Source organism: Mesoplodon bidens (genome assembly GCF_964165515.1).
Source record: "Mesoplodon bidens genome assembly, chromosome: 5".
Lineage (NCBI taxonomy): Eukaryota > Metazoa > Chordata > Mammalia > Artiodactyla > Ziphiidae > Mesoplodon > Mesoplodon bidens.
Window position 1 is genome coordinate 114,503,334 of NC_138161.1, and position 20,244 is coordinate 114,523,577.

The 20,244-nt window shown below is 45.3% G+C and overlaps 1 protein-coding gene across 3 annotated transcripts in view; it reads left to right on the forward strand.

Moving 5' to 3' along the window:
• The window catches only part of MYLK (myosin light chain kinase), a 294,914-nt gene that overhangs the window by 159,181 nt on the left and 115,489 nt on the right, over positions 1 to 20,244 (forward strand). For all 3 annotated transcript variants that reach the window (XM_081235669.1, XM_081235665.1, XM_081235666.1), the window contains exons 3-7: positions 558 to 765; positions 14,850 to 14,898; positions 15,816 to 15,981; positions 16,941 to 17,106; positions 19,361 to 19,379. In XM_081235669.1, the coding sequence (XP_081091795.1) occupies positions 558 to 765; positions 14,850 to 14,898; positions 15,816 to 15,981; positions 16,941 to 17,106; positions 19,361 to 19,379 (608 nt within the window). The remainder of the gene's footprint in view (positions 1 to 557; positions 766 to 14,849; positions 14,899 to 15,815; positions 15,982 to 16,940; positions 17,107 to 19,360; positions 19,380 to 20,244) is intronic.

Here is a 20,244-nt window from a genome sequence, read left to right on the forward strand (position 1 = left end):
GCCATACTGGGCAGCTCAGATCTAGAACCTTGCTACCCAAGGTGAGTTCTAGGGACCAGCAGCCTCAGCATCATCTGAGAGCTTGTCTGAACTGCAGAATCTCAGGCCCACCCCAAACCTATAGAAGCAGAATCTGCATTTTTAACAAGTGATTCATGTTAGAGTAGGAAGCACTGCTCTAGAATCCCCATGCTCAGTCCCCACCCCCTGGGGTTCTGATTTAATTGGTCCAAAGTTGGACCTGGGCACTAGTATTGCTTTAAATCTCCCCCTGGTGATTCTAATCATGCATCCAGGCTTGAGAGACACTTGTGTGGTGGGCTGTGGAGCCAGGATGCCTGACTCGGTTACTTGCTACCTTCAGAACCTTGAGAAATCTACCAAAACCCTGCGTCTCAGTCTCCTCGTCTCCAAAATGGAGATGAAAATAGTATTTCTTGCAGGGGATGTTATGAGGATTAAAAGAGTTAATACATGTAAAGCACCCAGAACAATACCTGCCACATAGGAAGTACTCCTTATGTACAAGCTCTCACCCTTTCTTCTTTTCCTTGAAGGTCCGGGGTTACCCAGAGCCCCAGGTGACATGGCACAGAAACGGGCAACCCATTGCCGGTGGGGGCCGCTTCCTGCTGGATTGTGGTACCCGGGGGACTTTCAGCCTTGTGATTCATGCTGTCCGTGAGGAAGACAAGGGAAAGTATACCTGTGAAGCCACCAATGGTCGTGGTGCCCGCCAGGTGACAGTGGAGTTGACGGTAGAAGGTGAGTCCCAAGAGGTGAAAGCCCTGGGGTGAAATGAGCCATCAGTTTCCCCAAGGCCTGCAGCTCCTGCCTCAGCCCTCTCTTGAGAGAGGGACGCACAAGAGAAAGTATCCCCATCCCGGAACTCAGGACCTGTTAGTCTGATGGGGGCAATGTGGTCCCTGGAACAAGGGAGGCATCCCAGGAGACAATGTCAGACTACACATCACCTCCCTTTCTACTCCAGCCTTCCCCTCACTTCCCCTCACACTGAGACTGGTACCAGACTCCTCATCATGGCCTTACAAAGTGCATCCTGCTCCTGCCTGGCTCTCCAGACCCTTCTCCTACCACTCCTCACCCTGCTCGCTCCACTGTGGTCACACTGGCCCTCTGCTTGTCCTTGAGCAAAGCCTCAGGGCCTTCACCCGGCTGTTCCCTGTGTAAAGAAGAGCTCTTTCTGCAGCCCAGCCCCTGACTCAGCCCCTCACTTCCTTCAGGTCTCTGCTCAGACGTCCCCTCCTTAGAGAACCCTCTCTGACCACCTCATCCCCGGGACTCTCCATCCTCTCACTCTACCGAACTTTTTCCTCTAGGACTGTCACTGCCTCCCATTTGATTATCTCCCCCAAGCCCCACCTCTAACTGGAAGCTCTAGGAGAAGGAAGGGCTTTATCTTGTTTACTGCTGTATCTCCAGCATCTAGAAAACTTCCTGGCACATGCTAGATACTGAACTATTTAGAGAATGAGCAGTGTTTATTATCATTATAAAGTAGTACATGCCCATCATAAAAAACTTTGTAAAACTCAGAAAAATATATAGGAGATAAACATACGAGTGTGTTAACACTGATTAGTTATTTTGCCTTTTTTTCCCTTTGTACTTAAATAAAATTCTGTTAAGTTTATTAACTTTAAAAATTCCAGGAAAACGTTTGACCATAAGTAAAACTGTTCCTTTTGCTGCCGGTGTTATCTCCCACATGCTGAAGGCACTCCACTGGTGAGAACATTTCCAGTTCAGCCCACTGGCTGCTGCTTAAAGCCCTGATGCCTAAAAGGACATGTGGGTTCGTCAGACCCTCAGAAATATGGCAAGGTTCCCTCCACCCTTCCAGGCCTTTCTAAGGGCTTATAAACCAGAAGGTCAGACTCATTTCTCCTCTCTCAGAAAACAGTCCTCCCAACCTGGTTTTCAGAGAACACTGTGTGCCAGAGAAGGTTCCAGAAGGGGGCAAGGTGTACCTGGGCCAGTGTTTTTCCTGTTTGCTTGCATCATGAAAGGACAGACAGGCTGTTTCACAGAATAGAATATGCATAGTTTGGATGCTTTCCCCAAATTCTTTAACTGAGTGACTCATTCCTTTTAATGGCCTTCAGGTACCTGTGGGCTGGGGCATTCCACGTGGAAGGTGGCCCCTGGTCACTCTCTCAATGACCCTCATCTCGGCCAGTTCTGATGCTGTGCTTTCCCCTACAGTATACACTTTTCAATGCCCAAACTTTGAGTTGAGGCCCACAAATAAAAATTACTTTATCCCTTTGTATTAGTCAGCCCAGGCTGCCATAACAAAATACCACAGACTGCATGGCTTAAATAACAGAAATGAATTTTCTCACAGTTCTGGAAGCTGGAAGTTCAAGATCAGTCCAGCAGGATATGGTTTCTGGTGAAGGCTCTTTTCCTGGCTTGCAGATAGCCACCTTCTTGCTGTGTCCTCACATGGTGGAGAGAGGGAACTCTCGTGTCTCTTCTTCTTCTAAGGGCCCCACCCTTAGGACCTCACTGAACCTTTGTCACCTCCTCACGGGCCCTGTCTTCAAATACAGTGACACTGTGTGGGGTGAGGGCTTCAACATAAGAATTTGGGTGGGGACACAAAAATGTAGTCTATAACACCCCTTTTCTGATTTTCTATTTGGAGCTGGGGAAACGGGGCATCAGAGGTTCAAGGTTCTGGTCTCAACTTTTGCCGGTCAATGTGAGACTTTAAACTCTGGATCTCTGTTTCTGTAGAATTCAGTGGTCTCTACAACCTGGGCTAGCCCTTGTTTTCTATGATCCATTGTAAAGGAATGGAGTGGGTTAGGAGTACAGGAGAGCTTTATAAAACCCAGGTTGTATGAAACCTTTTTCTTTTTTTTTAGTTCCCATCAGTGAGGATGTTAGATCTGATGTCTCAACTAAGCAGGAAAATTTCTATTAGATCATGGTACTCAGGGCAGAGGAAAAGAAAGAAGGCAGGAAAACTATAGCAAATGAGAGAAGGCTAAGGCTCTCAACCCTGCGCCCTCCCCTTTGGTTTCAATTTGAGGAGATCATCGAAGATGTTTTATGCCTTTTAACCCTAGGAGGTAGAGAATGACCTGAAGGCTGCAGTACCTTTAAATGTGAATGGCCCTGTATACTTTCTGCTTCTGCATCAAAGGCCAGTTTCAGCCCATGTGTGGTTTGGGACTACCCCATAGACCATAGCCCAGGAGGGATCCACTCTGGTCCCTTATGCGTGGATAAGTTGTTGACGGTGCCAGGCTAGCCCAAACCCTTACAAAGGGAATCCAGCAGCCCTCCTGCTTCTCGCCAGCTCTCTGTGCTTTGCTTCTTAGTTATGCTTCTTATTCGGAAAGAGCAGAGCTTCAGGAATTAAAGGTATGACTCGTATATGGAGCCTTTTGACCCCCTAATGGTCAAGTGTAGAAGGCAGTGTTATGCAACGGTCTTGGATTTTAGCTCCACTAATTTCTAACTATGGGGAAATTAACCTTTCCGAACCTTATTTCCTTTTCCGTAAACTGATGCTAATGGCTGCCCCATGGGTTGTGTAAAGATCAGCGCAGCACTGACAAATGGTAGGCACTCAGTAAATGGTAACCTTGTGATGTTCAAACGTGGCATTAATATCCTGAGAACTACTTGCAGAGGGAAATCCTTGTGTGGAGAATAGGGGAGAAAGCTTTCTCCCCTGATTTCCTTTGGTAACCAGGGCCAAGAAGCATGCACTATCCTCCTGGAGGGCAAGCATCTTCATGACAGGACCATTCATGACCTTGTGCAGCCCTAGTCTGAGCCCTGGAAAGGCTTTGTGTAGCCAGCCCTGACACTCACCTACCTCCAGAGGACTGGTCACAGAGGCTTGGTGCGGAGCGGGGAAGAGACGTGGTGCCTGCTTTCTGGGAGCTTTCTGTATAATGTAGGGGCCACAGCCTGTTCTCTAGCACCACACTATCCAGAGAAATACAATTGATCCTTGAACTATATGAGTTTGAACCTCGCAGGTTCACTTATATGGGGATTTTTTTTAATAGTAAATACCACAGTATTACACAGTCTGAGGTTGGTTGAGTCTGCAATGTGGAACCGCAGACATAGAGGAACGACGAACATGCAGAGGGCTGACTCTAAGTTATACATGGATTTTCAACTGTGGGGAGGGTGGGCACCCCTGACCCCCTCATTTGTTAAAGGGTCAACTGTATAATGTGAGCCACATGTGTCATCTCAAGTTTTCTAGTAGCCACATTTTTTTTTAAGTTGAAATCGATTTTAATAAAATACTTTAACTTAACCCAATATATCCAAGATACTATCATTTCAACATATAAAAATTATTTCTGAGATATTTTACATTCTTCAACATTTGCAGCATATTTTACATGGTAACACATCTCAATTCAGACCAGCCGTATTTCAAGAGCTCAATAACTACAGGTGACTAATGCCTACTGTACTCACTGGACAACACAGCTCTAGAAGCTTGAATAGGGATAAACAAGGCTTACACGGAGAAAAAAGAGAAGCCCACGTGTAGGAACAAGAGTGAACCTAGGGCGTGGGGTGGAGTGAGGGGCGGGGCTGAAATGAGAGATATACCCGAGACGTGGTGGTCTGACTTTGAGAAGGCCCTTTGTGTTTCAGGGACCAGAGAGTCACTTAAGTCATTTCAAGTAATAGAGGGTTAATTTTAAGACCATGAGCTCAGGAACCCCGGGGAAAGCCAAACTGGAGGCCCAGAGGTGATCCAGGCCTCGGGACAGCTCATACTCACCTTATAGGCTTGTTTAATGCAAATGCAAGGGCACCCAAATCACCTGGGGGAATCTTGTTAAAATGCAGATTCTGGTTCTGTAGGCCTCGAGTAGGGCCCAAGTGTCTGTACTTCTAACCAGCCCCTGGGTGATGCCCGTGCAGCTGGTCCACAGGTCACACTTTGAGTAGCAAGGAAGGATTCAGTTACAGATGTGATATATTTTTCCTAGTACAGATGATTCTCAAATGTGAGCATTTGGGCAAGTGGTTGCCCTTTTGCAGACCCATGGTCACAGCAAGTGTCCTTAGGGTGACCGACCATTTATCCCAGCATGCCTACTCTACCAATGTAATTATAAATAGAGCCTCCTTTGACTTTCAAAAGAGTCCCGGTTTGGATAATAAATTGCATGGTTACCCTAGTCATGATCAACATGTCTGGTGCACTGGGCAGCGAGTAAAGCTTTAAAGATGATGTTGAGAAATAAGGGCTTATTCTAGGGGAAGAGGAGTAGCAAGAGAGTGGAGAGCGATAGTTTCAGAGGAAGTGGATAAAGTTTATTTTCATCTCTGAAAAATAAATTCCAAGCCATTAACGACTCCGCCTAAGAGTGCAATGAGCAACTGAAAAAATAACTTTAAAAATAGTAAATATGGGGCTTCCCTGGTGGCGCAGTGGTTGAGAGTCTGCCTGCCGATGCAGGGGACATGGGTTCGTGCCCCGGTCCGGGAAGATCCCACATGCCGCGGAGCAGCTGGGCCCGTGAGCCATGGCCGCTGAGCCTGCGCGTCCGGAGCCTGTGCTCCGCAATGGGAGAGGCCACAACAGTGAGAGGCCCGCATACCGCAAAAAAAAAAAAAAAAAAAAAAAAGTAAATATGTATTCGCTGGGGAATAGATTTGGCCAGGGGCTCCTTCCTCTTGGGAGTTTTCTTTGAAATGAATAAATGGAGGTGGGGGGTGGGCAAAGACCTGTTTCCTCCCTCCTTTCTGGATCCAGCCTTGACCATCACTCTTTCTTCTCTATTAAGTACACTGTCCTTCATGCAAATTCCTCCTCCTTCACCTCCATTCCTGGGTGATTCTTCCCCCAGCTCCCTCCCCTGTAGGTGATAGGTTCTGAGGCTTCCACTTTTGTCTCTGTCGAAAAGCAAAGACATGTCCCCTCATCTTGGAATGTCTCACACAAGCAAAGAGTGCATCCCTCTATCATTGCCTTGTTCACCACTCTGTTTCTTTCTGTGTCAGGCCCAATTCAGACAGGCTTTCTGCCCCCTTGGAGTTTACTTCCAACGGGGAAAGAGAGACTATAAATAGGTAACAAATATCACTTTTGCAGTAGAATTAAGTGCTCCCTGACCATGCGAGTGAAAGAGAACCAGGTGGCAGGCCACCTAGAATGTGGCGGCAGAAAGGAGAGTGACCCCATGTCATGGGATTTAAGGGAGAAGACTGGCCTTAGTGACCGCTAGCCAAGCTATTCTGGTGCTGCTGGCACCAGCATTCTCTGGTGAGTTTGAATTTGTAGGAAATGCTTCTGCGCCATGTCTTTTGCTACCTACCCTTTTCCAGGGTCAGACTTCTCAGATCCCTTTTATTTTCACATTGGATTGGATTGATGACATTATATATTTGAACCCATGTCTATTTACAATGGCTGAGTTTTAAATTATTGTAATCCTCAAGAACGTCTTTTGTGATTCTCCTTTTGTTTTGTTGTTCTCTTCTTTTGTACTGTCTTCTTTTACCTAAATTTTCTACCTTCTTAAAGACCTGTAATTATATTTCCCATTTGTATTCTTTATAAGCTCTTTTCAGTCTGTTATACTCCCTGATGACTCTTCTTTCTGTAGGGGCATATGCCCTATTTTTTTTCTTACCCAGTCAGAATATTAAAATGTTCTGAGTTCTTGTCCTTTTCTGTCTCATCAAAGGGAAAAATATAAATATGGCAGAGATAAAGATTATTCTTTTTGCCCCTCCAGTCTCTTTGCTGTGAAACAGTTGTGTGTCAAGACTGCCTCACTTATTTGCTACACACAAGAGTTAGATGACAAATGACTTGGTCCCATTCTGTTCTGGAAGCATGCCTTCCAAATCTCCTTCTCACTTCCATCTGTTGTTTTCACCCTCCAGTTTCACTTTGCCTCTTTTTCCCTCCAAAATACATGCCAGTACCCCTGGCTGGCCCAGCTGCCATCTTTTCTTCCCATCTCTAACTCCTTTACCCATTTCTCCCATCTCCACCCCCAGACCTTTCCCAGTTGCTTGTAGTTCTAGCCTCTTCTTCATTCATCAGACTTCATTGCATGTGCTAACTTTGTGCTGGGATCTAAGAGCAGCAAGACTTGGTTATTGCTCTCAAGAGACTGACTTTCTTGACCTCATATTTCATCGTTATATTGCAATTAAGCAACAACATCAGGATGCATTTAGGAAGTGCTGGCTTTGTGCGGTGCCGTGTGGGAGATGAAATGCTTTGTCAGATCCTTTCTGCAAGAACCTGGTTGGTCAGCTAAGACCTAGACACATTAAAAGCTAAGTAAAAGCACAACCTCAAGGCAGCACAGGTTTATTTGCCAAATGATTGGCACTTCCACTCTGTAAACTTAGAAGAGGATGAGACATCTGGAGGCTGAAATGGTCTGCGATATCTTCTTGGAGGAGGAGGGACTTGGCTAGCCCAGACAGAGCGAGTGAGATTGGATGGCAGATTATGATTCTGATGCTGGGGATGAGAGGAAAGTGGTTAAGAGTTAGGGCCTGGGGTGGAGGGTGGGGTGAGTAGACAGGCAGGAGCAGAGTAGTGGGAAATAAAGCTGAAGGACAGATTGGGAGGAGACTGTGGGAGGTCTGGAGCACAAGGCGAGGCGGTTTTTAGAGTCATATCCGTTCCAGAGTATGAGTGGACGATTTCTGCCCTTAATTGTTGCTTTTCCATTTTCCTACGGCATGTAGCTCTCCAGATGAACTGCTGCCCTTAGCCACACCTTGAGGGACAGACCTACTATGTGCTTGCTTTGCTTCATGAATCTTTTTAACTTTACCTTTATTTTTCTGAGCATATGGGTTTACTACAAGTATTACGATCACAGATTTTTCATGTGTTCCATTAGTCTTTTTTTTTTTTTAAAGAAGATGTTGGGGGTAGGAGTTTATTAATTAATTAATTTATTTTTGCTGTGTTGGGTCTTCGTTTCTGTGCGAGGGCTTTCTCTAGTTGTGGCAAGCGGGGCCCACTCTTCATCGCGGTGCGCGGGCCTCTCACTATCGTGGCCTCTCCCTTTGCGGAGCACAGGCTCCAGACGCACAGGCTCAGTAGTTGTGGCACACGGGCCTAGTTGCTCCGCGGCATGTGGGATCCTCCCAGACCAGGGCTCGAACCCGTGTCCCCTGCATTAGCAGGCAGACTCTCAACCACTGCGCCACCAGGGAAGCCCATCCATTAGTCTTTGATACACCATCACTCTGCATGATTCCCGACAAAAATGGGTTGCTTATTAGTACAATGAATTTCTCCAGAACCATGCTTAAAATAACCTTCCCATATGCTGCACTTGCTCACTGGGTGGCTTCTGATCAGACACCTGTACAGTAGCCACAGCCAGATGACTCCACATCAGACCCACAAGTGGGGAGCGGCTCAAACCAGAGGTAAATTTCTCTTTGTTTCCTTCCTGATAAATTGATACAAAATCAGTCTTTCTGAGTTAAGTACTGAAGGGAATACCTGCTACTTGGCTTGGTGTTTTGGGAGGGAATCACAGTGGAAAGTGACTCTTGAGAAATGAGCTGGGATGCCTGTGATCCTTGGCCTCAGAAGGAAGACTCTAAAGAAAACAGCTATTTTGTCTCTGCAGAGGATCTAAATTCCTCTTTAGAGTACTTATTTAAGACAGTTGAGAGATCACTGGCCGCAATTTATTGAACTATTCCCCACTCCAAAACAAAACTTCATGTCACTACTCCTTTGAACTCATTGGGTAGGATATATGACTGCCTTATCCATCAATGACCAGGAAGTAATTTGTCTTCTAAGTGGTGGATATTTTATTTCAACCCCCTGAGGAAGAATTGGTTCTTTAGTGCATCAGTTTCCTGGGGACCCAAATAGAACTCCTGAAATGTCTACTAGGCGCCCTGGGATAACCTCCTTAGCCTCTATGCAAGGATGTATGGTTGACCCTTGAATAACAGTTTTGAACTGCATGAGTCCACTTATATTTGGATTTTTTTTCAATAAATAGAGCACCTGTATTTTCATTTTACAGATATTTAAATTAACTTAGTGTGGGAGGAAGTTTGTGTTCAATTAGAGATCACAATATGCAGAATCAAAAGAACTAGGGTTTGAGTCCTGATTATATAGAACAGCTTCAGCTTCCTGCCCTTGGGTGAGTCATGTATCAATTCCTTCTCTTTTTTTTTTTTTTTTTTGTGGTATGCGGGCCTCTCACTGTTGTGGCCTCTCCCGTTGCGGAGCACAGGCTCCGGACACGCAGGCTCAGCAGCCATGGCTCACGGGCCCAGCCGCTCCGCGGCATGTGGGATCTTCCCAGACCGGGGCATGAACCCGTGTCCCCTGCATTAGCAGGAGGACTCCCAACCACTGCGCCACCAGGGAAGCCCAATTCCTTCATTTTTGAGGCAGAGATAGAGTACGTAGATTTTCCACTGCACGGGGTTGGCATCCCTAACCACTGTGTTCTTCAAGGGTCAACTGTACTTGTTATTGAGTGTCATAGTGTAAGAATAATGTACGTGTGTACATTCCATTGAACGTGGACTGTGGCAGTGACCTCCAAAGCTCCCTGCCTGAGTGGAGGCTGTAGAGTGAACTGTTTATATAGGGTGAGGCCCCCATTTATACAGTGACAGGCAGCCCCTGGCAGAGGTGCATTAACATTTATGGTTAGGACTTTAGTGCCCTCTGGAAGACACAGCTGAAACCTTGACAGGTGATAACCCAAACCTCCTTTGGAATCAGGGTAGCCCAGCCACCTCGTCATCCTCAAGTGCTCCCTCCCTCCCCTTCCCTGGTCAGTCACCAGATCCTGCTGTGCCCATACTCGTTTGTCCCCACTGCCACCATCGTGGTCCTATCCACTCTGTCCTGTTGCACAGATTTCCAAATGGTCTCCCCATTTCTACCCATCCCCCACTCTAATCTCCACATTGCTGCTAAAAATATCTTTCAAAGAATTCAGATGGGATTTTATCATTCCCTCCGTTCGAATCCTCCAATGATCCACCTTTAAACTGAAACTCAAGATCTTCAATAGGCCCTGCTCTGGGGTGTCCCCTCCCCCATCTTTGAAGCACTTTTCCTTTCTCTTAAGGCTCAAGTTTTATTCTAGCTTCTTTTATTACACACATCAGTCTACTTGCTGAAGCTCTAACTAATGCCTTATGCATAATAGGGACTGAATCAGTGTTTTAGTACAGATGAGGTCTCAAGGATCCCATGTCATACAGCAGAAAATTGTTTTGACACCACACTTACAGTCATTTTTTTCCCCATGTTCTCTACTTCAGTGGTCTGTAACTTGTTTTGCTGTGTTATCTTCTTTTAAGGTTTCATTCTTTCTTTGTTATATAATGTCTTCTCTGTTATTTATCCTAACACTACTCTTTCTTTTTACTATACTAATTTTTTCTTTTTTCTCTTTATTGAGATATAATTGACATATAACATCGCTAACACTACTTTTTATTCTAGCGTCCACCTGTATACCTGTGTTCCTTCATTTCCATGACTACTTGTACAGTGTGTTTTTTGATCATTCACCTTCAAATCCAAACATGCATATGAGTCAGTGCAGGCATCTATTTCATTATGTCTTCTAAAGTGCCTGGGCATTTACATTGAAATAGACATGCTTGAGCATGTCTATTTTGATATTGATGTACAATATCAAAATATTGAAATTTCATATTGAAATAAACATTATTATACTTCCCTTTCCTTTTGTTTCTCCTTAGCATTTTAGTCAGGGCTTTACATTTGTTTTCTTTTTGAAATTATATATGTGGATGGTTAGCGGCAAATATTGATTCAACATGGCACAGGGGACATTGCTAAATACATGTTATAAAAAGTGGGTATTTGTTCTGATTGAGTGAAGAACCACTATCTTAAGCAGTCCTTAAAATCTGCTTTGAAGTTGCCTGCAAGTGGGGTGACTGCTCCCTGGTTTGCCTGGAACAGTCCTGATTTACTCCTGTTGTCCGGGCAGAGTTATTAATTATGCCCCTTTCAGTGTCCAGAGTCTCTGTATGGATGATAAATTATATCATCGCACATTTTTAGAAGTATTTCTTCTTCTTACCATCATGATCACATTATTCCTCTTTCAGCAGCATTCTCTGTGTCTACTCAGTCTTTGACAAAATGTGCTTAGTATCTCCACTATTGAACTTTTCATTCCTAAAACCTGCTAGCATCCTCTTTTACTCATTCTTGAACAATCTGAGATGACTGTTTAAATACCTTTGGTGCCTTGGCCTTTTTTTCCCTCTCACTAACTTGGTCCTGTCTTCACCGATACTCTTAACTTACCCTTCTATTTTTGGCATTTCTACCTTAATCCCCTTTCCACTTATTTTTCTACATAGCCTTGCAGTTCTGCCAGATTTTCATACTTTCACAAAATTAATTTTGCCTTATCTGACAATTTGCAACTTCAAATTTTTGCCTATAAATAGACCCTGTTAGCTATTTTAGCCCAAATTCTCTGTTTGCTTTGATGTATGTTTCTGGTGTTGACACACATTAAGATGAGCATTCCTCAATTCCATTTTTAGCTGACTGCTTTATATGTTACCTTTGGATTGTACCATAAACTGCTCTTACTCTGATACAGAAGTACCTCCAAACAGCACACTTTTGGTATTCTTTGAGGAAATGCCATATTTTTGCTCTATCTTTTAAGGAGTAAAGGAATTTTAGCCTTTGGATTAAGACATTTAGCTCCCAAGAGTTTTAAAGATTCTTAGTATAATTTTTTTATTGTGATAAAATACATATTACATAAAATTTGGCATTTTAACCATTTTAAAGCATGCAACTCAGTGGCATTAAGCACATTCACAATGGTGTGCAGCCATCACCACTGTCTAGCCCCAGAACTTTTCATCACCCCAAACAGAAACCCCACACCCATTGAGCAGTCACTCCACTCCCCCCTCCCCCCAGCCCCTGGCAACCACTCAATCTGCCTTCTGTCTCTGTGGATTTGCCTCTTCAGAACATTTCATATAAATGGAATCATACATTTTTTGTGTGTCTGGCTTTCTTCACTTAGCAAAAATTTTCAGGGTTAATCTTTGTTGTAGCATGTATCATTACTTTATTCCTCTGCATGGTTGAATAATATTTCATTGTATAGATAGACCTTATATTGTTTATTCATTCATCTGTTGATCAGTCTAATTTTTAATTAATTAATTTATTTTTAGTAAAGTATAGTTGATTTACAATATCGTGTTGGTTTCAGGTGTACAGCACAATGATTCAGTTATATGTACACATATTCCTTTTCAGGTTCTTTTCCATTATAGGTTATTACAGAATACTGAGTGTAGTTCCTTGTGCTATACAGTAGGTCCTTGTTGGTTACCTATTGACCAGTCTAATTTTTATCAAATCTTTACCCCAATGTGAAATGAGTGGTACAGTAGCATGATAAGTGCAGTGAATGGTACCTGGATATTTTAGATGAGAGTCTTAGTGATTGGTGTGTGCCTAATGCTGTGGAGTAGAGCCTGTATAAGAGGCAATTACGTTTTGATATATTTTCTTCTGGTTGTTTCACTATGTTTGGGTATTTTATCTTATTTTTACCTGATTATGATCACATTGAATAGAAAATTTTGCCTGCTGCTCTTTTTTTCATAAAATTCATTCGTTCAACAAATATTTGAATACCTACTATGTGCTGGGCACTGGCCTGGATACTTCTGAGGAATAAAAAGTTCTGGTGGGAGTATGGTTTGGGAGTTATTATGGATATTATTTAAAGCTATGGGACTAAGACCCCCCTGGGGAAGAGTCCATAGTGCTGAGGAAAGGACCCAAGACTCAGCCCTAGAGTGCTCTCAGAGATAAAGTTCCAGAAGAGAAGGAGGTTGAGGAAAGAATAGGCAACCTGGTAAAAGCAGGAGAGTCTGGAGGAGAAAGTGCTTTGGAGAGGAGTAGCCCCTGCTGTCAAGTGCTACTGAGTGAGATTGTGAAGAGGATTAACCACTGGGTTTGGCAAGATGGTGGTCGGAATGGAGCTCAGTGGAGTGGAGAGGATCACAGCCCAGCTGGAGTGTGCTGAAGAGCAAATGATATAATATTTTTAACATATTTCTGCATGTTTCATATATTCTTAAACATAATATGGTGGCAGAATAAGATGTCTAATTGTACATTTTACTGTGCCACTTATTGCCTCCCTACTGTGTGACATTTATGTTGTTTCCAATATTTACTACTACAAACAAGACCAAAGTGAGTAGCTTTGTAAACTTTCTTTCCTACTTTTAGCATCATTTCCTTTAACTGGAGAGACAGAAAGGAAGATGCTGATCTAAGAGCAGAGCATCTTTAAAGCTGATGATTTGCATTTGCTCAAATACCTTCTAAAAGAACTTCCTCCAGTGGTGTCCGAGGGACCCCAGCATCTTGACTGCAGTTGTCAGTTGGGCCCTCCCAGAACAGGTCTCTCCTTTTATCAGCTTATAAATTCTTTTAACCTTGAACAGAGAATTGAATGACAAGAACTAAACCCACATTATGGGATGAAAACTATACACGGCTCACTAAATAGTTACGTTAAGCAGAATGCATGTACAACAGTTGTCAACCCATGTGGCATCACAACTTAAATGTGATGTTATTATTGTTATTAACCTTGTTAATAACATAATTGTTATTATGTTATGTTATAATAACATAATTGTTAATAATTGTTATTAACCCTTTTTCACTAAGGCCCTGGTATAACCTTAAACCAGATATGGCTGAGGGAAGTACTCAGCCATGATCTTCACCTTCCATTCCTATGTTCCTATGCATTCACATAGATGTGATCAGTGCTGGAATTTAAGGAAGTTTACCCTTTTCCGGGAGACACCCTGCAGATCTCCCATTGCAGCTGCCTGCCGATATCAGGGAATGACTTCTACCCTTTCCATGCGTGCCTTGGGTGGAGTTTTATAAACATTCCTAGTTTGTCGCAGAAAGAGAACGACTTCCAGGCTGATTGTCATCTCAAAAATGTCCTCCTCTCCCCCTCCCCATTCCTCAAAAACACCCCACTGCTTTGTAGTCACTTCCTGGTCACGTGATGGGTTGTTCCTCCCAGCAGCAGCAGTAGGATAAAGGAGCTGACCCCAGCTGCCTTGCACAGTCTGCTACTTAACTGCTTCCCGCCCAGCACAGCAGCACCTCACCCAGGACTGGCAGTGCCCAGTGTCCTGCTGGTGCAGGTTCTGGGAGGTGCTGGCTGCTCTGGAGCTTGTCTCCTGTGATCTGCTCCATTCCAGCAGGACAAATCCTGCTGTTTGCTGGGCTTTAAGTGGAAGGGTGGAGTGGTGACTGGGTCAAACAGGAATAGATGTGGTGAGAGAGATGCATGTGCATCTCCCCTGTCTGTTCAACTGGCTCCTTTTCTGGAGAGGTCCTGATCGCCACAGATCATCCCCGAGTGGAAGGTCTAGGGCCATATAACCACTCAGCAGAATGGTGGAGTGTTCTAGAATAGGTAGACCGGGATGCTTTCCTGTACCATTATTGGCTCTGTGACTCACGTGGGCGACTTCATGTCTCCGAATCTCATTTTTCTCACCTGTTTAAAAAAATAGAAGGATGTTGTAATACCAGCCTCCTTAAAGTATTGCGGGAAATCCATGCAACGATGCATGTAAAGTGCCCACCATAGAGCCTGACCCAGTATGGGCTCGGTCAGGGTGAACTCTTACCATCATTATCCACCCCCTGCCCCCGCTGACTATTTCTGGCTTTTGTTGCTCCCAGTTTGTGGCTCAGACCAGACTTTTCAAGCCTCTTTCTCTTTGTTTCCTACTTGCAGGGGGCTTTGTGAAGAAGCATGCTCAGCCTCTTGTTTCCAAAGCCTTGGGGTAAGTTCCAGGATGTCCAACCCAGCGTAAGGTAACTGGCGTTTCCTGAGGCCTTGGCAGAACAGCCTGGGGAGCAAGTCTTCTCAAACATCTTGGGTTATGATAACTAAAGCGGGAGCCTATTGTGGTGTGATGTGTCAGTCACACGGCACCTCCTGACCTGGAGGCCTCTATAGATACCCCTTTGACTAGTCCAGTTGCTAAATGGAAGTGGGCTATGTGGCCATAGTCTGCAGGGGTCCCTAGTAACCAAGGCAATAGTCAGAAGACTTAAACAAGCAGACTTAGAAGAGGCAGTCAGTATGTGAATTTCTTATGGCAAGTAAGCCTAAATTGGTGAGGGTAAGTAACAGTGGCTGCTATAACAGACAAGCCCCAAATTGGAATGGCTTGACACAGGGAAAGGTGATTTCTTACTCAAGCAAAGTCAGTTCACATATTCTTGGACAGGTAGAAAACCTTCCCATTATCTTTCAGGGACCCAGGCTCCTTCTGTTTTGTGGCTCCATCATCTCCTAGGCCTTGGAGCCTCAGCAGGACTCTCTGCATCTAGCCAGAAAAGTGGGCAAGAGAGACTGGGGAGAATAGCACAGGAGGTTTTGATGGGTCCAGCCTAGAAATGGCACATGGTGTTTCTGCTTTCTGATCACGGTCTGTTGGCCAAAGCCCAGCTTTGGCCAGACCTTAGTAGAATTCAAGCATACCTAACTTCAAGGGAGGCTAGTAACTGAAGGCTAGCTGCATGCTCAGGAGGTGGAGGAAATAGGTTTTGGTGCCACAGATTTTTCCAGAAATGTGTTTGAGACACAGAATTGGGAAGGTTGCCCTTTGCTGGTTTCTGAGCCCAACTTAACTTGAGTGGGGACAGAGAGAAAAGCATCTGCATTGCTGTAGATTCTCTGCTGATTTCTTTCCAGGGACAGATTTGCAGCCCCTGCGGTGGAGACCCGTCCTAGCATCTGGGGAGAATGCCCACCAAAGTTTGCTACTAAGCTGGGCCGAGCAGTGGTCAGAGAAGGACAGATGGGGCGGTTCTCCTGCAAGATCACTGGCCGGCCCCAGCCACAGGTCTCCTGGCTCAAGGTGAGGTTTTGTCTGCCCTGACTCTGGGTTAGATCCCTGGACTACGGGGAGTCTGTCTCCCCAATCAGTCCCTTCCACTTCAACCGTAGAGCGTCCTTGAGGTTCTCATGTGTTTGGTAGCCGTGCCCGTTCTTACCCCTGTTTGCACACTCTCCCTGTGTTACTCAGCCCACGATGTCCTGTAATCCACACACTCACAAAACAGTATAAAACTTCCGAGTCAAAACAGACCTGACCATGTCAAGAGAATGGAGTTTGAAGTCTGGGGCTGATTTCAAGCCACAGCTCCCCGACTGACAAAGCATGAGATGCTGGGCAAAGCATTTGATCTCTTAGAACCCCAGTTTCCTTATCTATGAGGCAGAGATAATCCCACCTACCTCCAAATACTGTTGGGAGGCTCCATGTGGGAGTGCTTTATAAATCATTCAGGGCTGAACAATGTGAAGACAGAGGTGGGGGAGGGGTGGGGGAGGGAGAAGAGGAGGCAGCAGGGGGGGTGGGCAGCCCATGTTAACAGGGCAGCAAGGAGCTCTGGGGGTCAAGGCCAGGGAGAGCAGCTTTTTCACAGATGGAACTCCTGAATAAAAATGAGTGACAGGATGCCTTTTCCCTGTTTCCTGATTCTCCTGTACTGACCCTGGAACATCAATAAAAGGAAGAGGGAGACAGAGGAGAACTAAAGTGAGGAATATAGGATTTCCCACCTCAAACTAGGGCTCCTTCGAAACAGGTTCCATACACCTGCCCTCAGCTGGACCGAACACCACAGCGCATCCATGCACCTCGAGTCAGGACCCTTGGGTTGCCCTCAGGCTGCTCTCCAAGCATGTTGACAGAGCCCAGAGCAGAGGGCCCTGCTGTGCATGCCTGGTGTCTGTCCCACCTGGATTGACAGGAGGTAGGACAGAGTCAAAGGTGAGCAGTTTCTCTGACCAAGCTGCCTATGCCATCCACAGGGAGATGTTCCCCTGCAGCCCAGTTCCCGTGTGTCTATGTCTGAGAAGAATGGGGTGCAAGTCCTGGAAATCCACGAGGTCAACCAAGATGATGTGGGAGTGTACACGTGCATGGTGGTGAACGGGTCAGGGAAGGCCTCCATGTCTGCTGAGCTCTCCATCCAAGGTATCAGGTGGTGGGAGGGCTAGTGCTGGACCGTCCCTTCCTGGAGTCCCTACCCTCCTAGAAGGAGCTGCTTGTTCATTACGTGTCTGTGTGTTACACGTGTCACACTTACCTACTCATGTGTCCCTCCCCAGGGGCAGGGTCTTGAATCAGAAGAAAGGGTAGGCGGGTAGCACAGACACGGCCACGGAAGAAGATGCTTCACGTGTGTCTGCACACCTGTGTTCAGTTTTTCCTTCTTGCTCAGACTCACGGGCCTCTCACTGTTGTGGCCTCTCCCGTTGCGGAGCACAGGCTCCGGACGCGCAGGCTCAGCGGCCATGGCTCACGAGCCCAGCCGCTCCACGGCATGTGGGATATTCCTGTACCGGGGCATGAACCCGCGTTCCCTGCATCGGCAGGCGGACTCTCAACCACTGCGCCACCAGGGAAGCCCTCAGACTCCTTTTTTATTTACATCTCTAATTGCCTTTTGGAAGAGTGGGCATTGCTAATGTCTTGCCATCACCTCAGATTTAACCTGCCTGAAATTGATCTTGTCATCCATCCTGTCGTTCAGATCAGGTGCTCCCTCAATGTAACTCTTTGCTTCCCACCAGCCTGGGCATTTCGACATCGCCTTTGACTCCTGTCTCTTCTTGCTGTAGTCATCAGCCCCAGTAAACTCTTCTCTTGAAACCTCTTTGAATATGCCTCTCCCTTACATTCCCCTTGGTTCTGCCAAATCCAGCCTGCGGAAGCCAGAGTGTGTGGAGGGGGAAGGGGATTGACATCACTTTATTCTAGCGGGAACCTTGAGCGGGGTGGGATTTGGGGATCTGGGAGGGAAATGACCTTACTCTCTCCTCCTCCTTTCTTACCCTCATTTCTTTGACTTTCCTCTTCCCCATCTCTTTCCTTTCTCAGAAAATACCCCTTCTTGCTTTCTGTACATTTTTGGCCCAAGTGTGTTCACTACCCACAGAAAGAAACTTATTCTACATTGCAACCCAGGAGATAGATAGATAGATAGATAAATAGACAGATAGATGGAGAGAGAGAGAGAGAAAGAGAGATTTAACTAAAACAAGTTTTATGAAACAATCCTGAGTAGTAGTATGTACAATACATGCTGGCATTTTCTCTTCCATTCTACACCATTAAAAGAAAAAACCCTGCGGACTTTCCTGGTGGTCCAGTGGGTAAGACTCCGTGCTCCCAATGCAGGGGACCGGGGTTCAATCCCTGGTTGGGGAACTAGATCCCACATGCTGAAACTAAAAAAAAATACAAAATCCTGTGTGCCGCATCTACGACCCGGTGCAGCCAAAATAAATAAATAAATAAATAAATAAATAAATATTTTAAAATAAAAAAATAAATAAAGTGTAGGACTACCACATAAGAAAACGTTGGCAATTTTAAAAAAAGAAAAGAAAAAACCCTGGTTCTGACCATAGCATTTGACTTCACAACTCACTACAGGCTCAGGACCTGCTGTTAGTCATCTGGAGAAGTGTTTTAGTTCCTCTCCCTTTACTTGCCCCAGCACTGACTTAAAGAACTGTTTCCTTCTGAAGCACTGAATGACATTTTGTTTGAAAATATTCCCAGAAAAAGCCCCTCAAATAACCAAAACAAAAAGGGATAGATAAGATTGGCAAAAGGTTGATATTTCCCTAATCTGGGTGTAGGCTTTCAGTGTTTGTTATATCCTTCTCTGTACTATTGTATATTTTGTAATTTTCTGGGATAAAAATGTTTTAAAATCATGTGGCAAGAAAAACATATCTAGTAATTGTATGTTTTTTCTTTGAAGAACTGAATAAAATTACACTTTCTCTGTACACTTTAAAATGAAGCAGGTATTTGTCAAAAATGATCACTGGGGGTTTCTTTTTGAGGGCTACGTGCAAGTTAAACTTTCTGGGTTTGAAGTTTTCAGTAGAGTGTTTTTTGTTTCCTTCTGTGGGCTAGAGAACAGGAAGCTCCAGTGCCCAGGGCGGGGCAGCAGAGGTTGCCATAAAGGTCCCAGGGCAGTGCTGGAAGCTTAACAGTGTCTCCAGGATTCAGAGGAGTTTATCAGATTAACCCAAGAAGTTCAGGACCAGGGAAGCTGAAAGGAGAGAGGGAGGGAGGACCATAGGTGATGGGGAAAGTGAGAGTTTGGGAAGCCAAACTCTGTCATAAACAAGAGATGGTTGTCGTATCACTTGCTGTTCTTGGTGTATAAAACATTCCACTAACGGTCTTTCTACCTTCTCCCTTTTTCCAGGCTTGGACATTGCCAATAGGTATGTGTAGGCTTTGTGGTTATCATGTTTCCATCTTGAAATGCCCTGAGAGAAAAGAGGGCTCATCATCAGGAAATGCCCTGAATTTCTGAGTCACCGTATAGCGGGGAGAACTGACTGTTTGGGGGGCATTGTTTTATTTGGGGTGTTTAGTTTTATTCTATTGTAATTTGCTGTCCAGGTCCTGTGTCAGGCTTGCCATCAGCATTGAGACTCTCAGAGACCCTGCTCAGTATCTTTACTAGTTAGCTGTCATTAGGAAGGGCACTGCTCTGCAAGGATGCCCTCCACGTTCAAGGCCAGAATCTACTTGCTCACCCAGCATGTCTTCATCGGGAGAGCTTCCTTTCCTGAGCGTGAGGCTCTGTGCTAGATGCTGGGTATGCATGGTGAGCTGTCTGGTGCAGAGAAGGGCCTTAAACAGAGCCACACAAAACATAAGCGCTAAACATAAGTCTATGAGAAGCGCTAATTTGGAGTAGAGTGTCAGAGGACCCCTTTTTGAAAGCTTGATGTTTGAGCTCAGGCCTGTGAGGAGTAGTATGAGCTAAGAGACGAAAAGCTCAGGGAGAAAGTGTTCCAAACAGAGGTGTTGCAGGTGTGAAAGTGGTGAGGTGAGAGGGAGCCCGGGGCCCAAAGAACCCTGAGGGGCTGCAGCCTGGTAGGCACTGGAGACAGTGTCTTGCGGGGGGTCCATGCGGAGCCAGCTCCCACATGGCATCCCTGCAGCACATCTTGAACAGCTCAGTTTTACTCTTAATCGAGTGGAAAAGCTGTTGGAAATTCTTAAGCTTAAAATGGCATCATTCAATTTATGTTTTTAAAAGATGGACTGTGCATGCTATGTGGAACCTGGGTTAGGGCC